Source organism: Brassica napus, chromosome A9 (genome assembly GCF_020379485.1).
Source record: "Brassica napus cultivar Da-Ae chromosome A9, Da-Ae, whole genome shotgun sequence".
NCBI classification, from domain to species: Eukaryota; Viridiplantae; Streptophyta; class Magnoliopsida; order Brassicales; family Brassicaceae; genus Brassica; species Brassica napus.
In genome coordinates, this window is record NC_063442.1 from 28,581,317 (window position 1) to 28,589,728 (window position 8,412).

The following is an 8,412-nucleotide window of genomic DNA, read 5'->3' on the forward strand; positions in this document are numbered from 1 at the left end:
TTTTTGCTTTAAATAACTTATTTCTTGTCGCAACTCTTCTATGTGAAGAGTTACCTTTTTAAAAACACATATCTTCTAACGTACCTTTTCACTATCTATATATTGAATTTTTTGCGCGCGGAATGTTTTTACAAAATCGTTTCATAAATTGAATAAAAAACAATTGATAAGATAAAACCCTAAACACACGAGAAATAAAAAGGGAGAATATTATACATGTTTTAATCTCTCCCTACCTCTATCTATTGTTTTTGCACTTTCTCTCTCTATGGCTTCTTTGTTCTATCACGTTTGCTCTTAAAGCGCCCATCTCTGTCCTACACAAACGCAAGTCAACCTCAAGGTTCGTAAATGTCTGTTTTTCTCATTCTACTTTCTCTGTCTTTGGTTTGGATCTTATTTGATTTAATGTCTTTGAAATTGATTGGGGACGAACTCTTTCTGTATCGAATTAGAACTTTTTCAATTTGATCTGTAAAACTCTGTGATTATGAGAACGAGCACGTCAATTAGAACTTTTTCAATTTGTCTGTAAAACATCAATAGTTTTTACTTTTCTTCCATCGAAGTCACATGTTTTAGAAGTTTATTTTGCTATAGAAGTTTTATATGTTTAGCTGTAAGTTTTTCCAACCATCGTTAACGTTTCATAATTTTTATACATGTCGAAGTTTGTATATATTAGCATTAAACTATCCGAACATTTTTAGGTTTACATGAAAGCGTTCAAAATAGGATAATAACTATAGCTATTGATGCCGCTAGAACATAAGAACAAATAAAATAAGATTGCAAGTCTCATTTAAAGTAGTAGAGTAACGCCAATCTGAGATTTGTCTCTTTTAATATGCAAGTCTCATTGTAAAAGAATTTGATCTTTGTCTTCTCTCATCCACGTCTCCATCGGATCCATTACGATTACGATGGTTTTTGATGGCACGGCTGTTTTCTCCTGTAGTGGTGTTTGGTGACGACAATGGTGGCTCCTCCTTAAATCGCATCCAAGCCGAGAGGCGATTAGAGGGAAGGAGAGAATGATGATGACAAGAGGATAACAATGGCAACTTGCGATCGATCATCATCGCAAAATATAAAAAAGACTTTGGAAGATAAGAGATTTCACAAATGAAAGGATTCATAAAACTTCCATAAAGTGAGATATATGAGATCTTTTACAAATGGAAAAACAAGAAAATACTTTAGAAGTAACGGATATATGAGATCTCTTACAAATGAAAATACAAAGAAAAACTTTAGAAGTAAAGAATTATTATTATAGACACGACTGGTTTCAAAGAAGTTCGTGGATTTGTTCTTGTTATAGGATCTCAAGTGTGAGATACAATATTAATCTATTGGTTCAGAGATCTACAATCGTTAATTTGAAATCTTTTGACTCTCAAATTACCTCGGGCCATGGGGTAACTCTGTGTTTGTGCCAATACATTATTTCATAGTGATTGCAGTGATGCATCAATCACTCTTATGATTCGGTCATTTTGTTAAGAATATATTAAAATATATCCAAAAATATATAATTAACATATCTTAAATTTGATGTATAATATAAAGATAAAGGTCACACGTTTGGTTAGGGGAAATAGGTGTTTCTAGATCGATAGAAAAAAAATTAATTGAAGCGATCACGTGGGACAATGAGTTTTTGTTTGACGGGAGGATAAGAGAAAGTAAGAAAGAAGACAACTTTATATTCGTATAAAACTATATGTTTTCAATAATATATCAAAATAACAACAAACAAAAAGAGTTTGAAAGTTTTACTCTGAAGAGAGATTTGATTGAAGTTTGAAGTATAATGAGTTTTTGTTTAATATACTAATTATTAAATATAAAACAATTGTAAATATTTATGTAAAAAAATAATAAGTAGACATGAGAAAAAAAAATGAAAAACACAATTTTTCATCTCAAAAACTTGGCAACCTAATTAATATTAAAAGTTGTGCCTTTTCATACAAAAAAAAAAACTGAAATAGTTTTTGTAAAGTTGTCAAATTATAAATTGATGTATTCATCTATAATTTATGTCTTTTCATTATAATGTAAAAAGTTACATGTTTTTATTCTTTTTATTTTTTAAAATGTATTATTTTTAAATGTTCTGTCTTTTCATAAAGCAATACATGCAATCTTTCATCTTAAAAATTAACAAATTCAACTTTTCATATAAAAAACTTAAGAGATTCAATTTTTATATTAATACACTCTTTTTAGATATAAAATAATTGTAAATATTTATGTAAATTAATAATAAATAGATATGAGAAAATAAAGGGGAAAATACAACTTTTAATATGAAAACTAATAAAGAAAATTTTCATGGACTTTTTTTAAAAGATTCTACTTTCATATATAAATTAAAAGATTCAAATTTTCATATTAATACACTGATTTTTAAATATAAAAATTGCAAATATTTATGACATAATAATGAACATATATGAGCAAAGTAAAAACAAAAAGACAGAAGTTTTCATCTCAATGCTAATAAATATAACTTTTCATATTAAAAACTTAAGAGATGAAAAATTTTCATATTAACACTGTTTACACAATTATAAATATTAATATGGTGTCATCAACAAAGATATATAAATTTGTTTTGATCTAAGAGGTATGAATGTGTAATAATCTAAAAGGTATAAACATGATGTGTTCTAAGAGGTAAGAGCATGTTATGATCGAAAGGGCGAATGTGTCATGACCGAAAATGTGCAATGGGTCCTGACCGAAAGGTTACGAACGGGTTGTGACCAAAAAGATACGAATGGATCATGACTAAAAAAGTATGAAAGTGTCATGAACGTAACCAAAATGGTGCAATAGGTTTGACCAAAAAGATGTAAATGGTCATAATGAATAGATATGAACAAAGTAAAAATGAATAATGGTACCATAAAAGTGGTAAACAAAAAATTCACCCAAGAAAAATGTGTGATTTACCAATAAAAATATGTAATATACAAGATCTGTTAAAGTTGTCATATAATCAATCATGTTTTGACTATTACATATTTTTACAAAGCTTCAAAAATCATGAATATAATATTTGTCACTATAAATTACCTTACTAAATTATTAAATGATTAAATTTAAATGTATTTCTTATTTTAATTAATTCAAAAATATTAAATATCATTTAAATTTTCATAAAACTTACCTAAATTAATAGAAGATTTATATTTTTGGTATTGACATATTTGTATTTTAGTTGTAATCTAAAACTATAAAATATAAGTTTTTTATATTATCTATAAATGAATATAAATACATATATTCTAAGCTTTGACATGATAAAAATAAAATCTTTGTATATAAAAATTAAAATTATAAAGTGATATGTATTCTTTTTTTAAATGAGCTCCCACGCGATATCGCGTGGGTTTCGTACCTAGTATATATATAACAATGACAAATTAAATAGTAGAGTATGTAAACACCTGTTTTCTACCAGCGTGAGTTAGAATACCGCCGTATTTAAGAATCATAAGGGCCTCTACAGGTCTTTATTCTTCGCCTTCACCATCCCACTTCAGCGGCTTCAGTTGAACCTTCATGTATATCCCTGAGAAATTTCCTCTATGTGTCATTCCAAAAGGTTCTCTGCTGTGAGAAAATGACCTCATGAATTAATAAAAAATGCATAACGGTAGCTTACTTATAAGATAGTATATTCAACAAAAAAAATGATATAAGATAGTATTACTAAATGATACTATGTAATACTTTCCCGGACAATATTCAACAAAGAGAGAGAAAGTACTAAAGAACCTCTTCAAGAACTGCTTTAACTTGGCGAAGCTTCTCAGCATGTTCAATCAATGTTTTCTGGATCACTATCACTCTCACGACCTGGTCTACATATAAAAAAAGGAAGACCATATTGTCGTTACCAGTATTCAACACATGGAAAAGATAGACCAGACATGCTTTTTGGAGACAAGACACAAAGAGTTGAGTTCAGGGTTCTAAAGATGAGGAGCTTTTGCCTCTAAACACATTTTTCTTAGAACACAAGCAGCATTGTCGTAGTACCTTAATAGTATGAGAGGAGAGATTTGTGAATAATACTTTAAAGAATAAAAAGAGAATGTTTGTATTTTAAGACCTTGGGTGTCTCCTATATATATACAGTCGATTTATTCTCATATTAATGATTTTAATATTTTGCACAATAAATAAAAAAATCGTTTAAAAAAAGATATTAAATGTGTATTGTCAAAAAATGATTTGCATATGATATGATTTTAACTTGCGCAAGTAATCCATATTAGAAAGGTAAGTTATTAAAAACAAACAACCTAATTAGAAACATTAAAATATTTTGTAAGGAATATAATAAATATGATATCAACATGCGCAAGTTTACCGTTTGAATAATAAGGAAAGTTTTTAATATTTGTCTTAATTCTAAATCATGCCCAAGGGTAAACTAAATCGATAAAATTTAATGATTTCAACTTGCGCAAGTAATTCATATTGTGAATAAGTGATTTGCATATTTAATGATTTCAACTTGCGCAAGTAATCTATATTAGAAAGGTAAGTTATTAAAAACAAATTTTGTCAATAAGTTATTTGCATATTTAATGATTTCAACTTGCGCAAGTAATCCATATTAGAAAGGTAAGTTATTAAAAACAAACAACCTAATTAGTAGGGGTGGACACTTTACCCGATATCCAAAGTGGCACCCGAACCCGATCCGAAAAACCCGAACTGAAATCCGAACCGAATTAGAAAAATACCCGAACGGGTATTGAATAAGGAGAGATTGGATACCCGAACCCGAACGGATAATACCCGAACCCGAATGGATATCCGAAGATAACCGAACATATGTATAATTAACCTTATATTTCTAGTTTACATCTCTCATTTTATATAAAATATTTATATTGATACTACACATACTTTAAGTTCATATGATATACATACAATTACGAAAAAAATGATTTGCTACTCACTTAAAATGCATGTCAAGTTTTTTATTTAAAAAATTAACAAAAAGTTACATCCAAAATTTAAAAAAAAATAACTAAATTAATGCCTTTTTAGTTTTAAAATGTTATATCCAAATCTATTAACTATTCAATCTATTAAAAATAAAAAATTAGTTAACTGAAAGTTATATTTTTAAATATAAGAAACTTGAGAAATGAAATTTTTTTTTTTTTTCAAAATCTAAATATCCGAACCAGATCCGAAATAACCGAATCCGAACTAAAAATACCCGAATCCGACCCGAAGTACAGAAATACCCGAACGGGTTCTACACTTCTATACCGAAATATCCGAAAATCCGAAATACCTGACCCGAACCCGAACGGGTACCCAAGGCTAAACTAAATCGATAATTATTATCCCCTAGCTATATATGGGCTTTAACAAAATCGACAATAGTTTTGGGCTTGTCTACATAAGCGATTGATTAAAATAAATGAAAAAGAAAAAGTAAAAAAAAACCAGCCAATAGAATTATAACGTTTTTCCTGAGAAGTTCCATATAAGTGCTACTTCAGCAGAAATCACTAAAGTGACTTCTCTTTTAATGTATAGGGGGATATTAAATATTGAATCAACCACCTAGTATCATTTACGGCAGCAGTGCTCTGTGTTCACCTCTGTTCTTGTCTTTAACACAGTGCAACATATTAGCCTTTCCGTAGAGAGTATCTTCCATTTAAATATTACACATTTGTTAAATTCGGTGTATTAATTAATACATGCCAGGAACAAAAATATGTCGCTGATACTTTTCAGCTTACTCCCATGAGTTAGCCGGTGGATAGTACTATCATCTTTATCTTTTTAGGTGCTCCCATTAAAAAATTCAATTGTGTGAATCTTTCTCGTGTCTGCGATCATAAGTTTCACTTACCAGTTACAATAAAAAAAGTTCTTTATTGCTTCTGTTTTTATAAAGAGTCGATTAAACGGTGGCTCTTAAGCTATATTATGTTAAGAGAATATAATACGAAAAACGTGGTTAAACGACAAAGTGGCTAATCACGTATGATTCTCATGCTGTTAAGAAGAATAGGCCAATTTTGTTTCTGACAGCGTCAATAGAAGTTCAAGCAAGCAATAAAATATTTCTACTTTTTATTGTAGACTTGTAGTTTGTTTATAACAAATTAACAAATAGACATATGAATGTGTTTGCTTTAGACTCAAGTCACTCGATAATCACCATGAATAAACAATACGCATGCAAGAAGGCAGGAACAATACACATATCAAAACCTGTTTGGATGTAATGTCCTATATATCGCAAAAAAAAAAGTGTATGCCTTTTGTTTTTTCAGCTTAGTAAATAACTTTTCACATATACTATGATTTCAATCGTAAAAAACGATCATTATAAATCGAGAACTGTATGTGTTTCTAAGTGAGTATGTGCCTATAACCCACATGAACATTGTGGGAACGTATCATTCAGTGTACAAAACTATAGTGTGTATAATGATATTCTGTTTATTTTCAAATATTACAAAAAAAATAGCACTATGTTCTTCTGCCATTATATATAGGGCGTATATGGAGATAAATAGTAAGTAGAATAGCGTTCATTATTATTTGTACAATTTTAAACATCAACATAAATAGTAAATAGAATAGCATTATATCTGAATGTGTTTTAAATCTCGGTGTACCAGTAAAATGAAAAGAAAATCATGTTTTAAGCCTGTTATAAATATGAGTCTAAATCATTGTAAAATTATTCATTTACATAATAATATATAAATCCTAAACAGATATTTGCCTCAATATGTTTTGCTTGCTTGGCTTTCTTCTAATTTGATTGGCGATTGTTAACAACAAGCTTCATATTTCATGTCAACAATCTTCCTTGCGTCTGCAATTACGGTCACAGCAAACAGATTACTTGAAACTTTGCAGTTCAAGGTATATATATATATATAGAACTCCTGTCTGGAATAAGTAGTGTAAAAGGTGACCCCTACCTAAGTGACATGCTAATTGAATATTTCCAAAATTAATCATATAGTTTGCCTACAAAATAATTGGTTATTAACGTATTAATCTAATAGTCCTGATGTTATAAAGAACTTTATCCTTCATGAAAATGACAGGAACCAGTACACATGGCTCATAAATATTTGCCATTTTCTGCGTCACGAGAAGCTTATGAAAGCAACAAAGATTTTACATTTTTACGGTCGAAGTTCCTTATAACATTAATTTTGCTGCTATAAATACCCATTTCAATGTGTTTGCTTTGGACTCAAGTCACACCAGAAATACCATGGGTAACAATAAGCCATTGTCATTCATCACTTTGTTCCTTCTCGTGTCAGCTGTTGCAGTATCGGCTGGAGATGAAGTGGAACCCGTCAAGGACACAAATGGAAACCCACTCAAGAGTCAAACCCAGTACTTCATCCAACCAGGTTCAGACAAGAAAGGAGGCGGTCTTGTCCCAGCAAGCACTGACTTAACTCACTTGTGTCCATTAGGTATTGTCCAAACACTCCTTCCATTTCAGCCAGGCCTTCCTGTAAATTTCTCCAATCCATCTTCCCAAAATGATGATGTATTGACAACAAATACCGATCTAATTATCGAATTCCAGTCTCCGATATGGCTCTGCCCTTCTTCAAAGATATGGAAAGTCGATACCTCCTCAAGTTCTGACAAGAACTATGTAACCACTGGTGGTAGCTCCAGCACGAGAGAGAGCTTTTTCAGGATTAAGAAATATGGAAACGACGAAAGCACTTACAAGCTAGTTCACTACGAGAGTGACTCGGTTATAAAAGGTATTGGTGCAACCACCGGTTTTTTCGGAGCACCCATTCTTGTTCTTAACGATGATAATGATGATAAGAATGTTTTTCCAGTTAAGTTCCGTGAGGTTGACACATCCACAGAGAATGTGTTTTCGAAGGGTCTTAGGATGTTCCCTACTTTCTAAGTTACCGAGATTTCAACGAGTGGTGTTTAATAAGTTGTATTATGAAAAATAATGGGTTGAAACAATACCTCTACACCATCTTTCGTTTGATTTAATAAGAAGTTAAATGTGTCTTTGCTTTTTGGTTCCAAAGGGTCTTTGTTCTTTATGAAACCAAACTCTTGTCAAATTTAAGCAAACCAGTACAACCAAAACTGCTCAGAACCTCTTCACAATTCACATTGTGGCTGAATTGGGCCCTTGCTTGCTCGATCATAAGCATTCTCTATGTGTCAATTTACTATTCGGCTTTAACAATGATAAACTTTTGGTTAGAACCTCTGAAAAATGAAGCAGTCTATGAAATCGCGTCTTCCTCTCCTTTCAGGTGCAGGAAGAATGCTTCCATCTCAAGCATGTTTTGAATATCATTGCACATTCACATTACTTGTTACACAATTCTAAAAGAATGA

At 30.6% G+C, this 8,412-nt stretch overlaps 1 protein-coding gene across 1 annotated transcript; it reads left to right on the forward strand.

Moving 5' to 3' along the window:
• Positions 1-7,246: 7,246 nt before the first annotated feature.
• On the forward strand, positions 7,247-8,080 carry LOC106422020 (kunitz trypsin inhibitor 2-like). Its single transcript, XM_013862844.3, has one exon. The coding sequence runs from the start codon at positions 7,292-7,294 to the stop codon at positions 7,958-7,960; it is 669 nt and encodes a 222-aa protein (XP_013718298.1). The 5' UTR covers positions 7,247-7,291; the 3' UTR covers positions 7,961-8,080.
• The last annotated feature ends 332 nt before the right edge of the window (positions 8,081-8,412 follow it).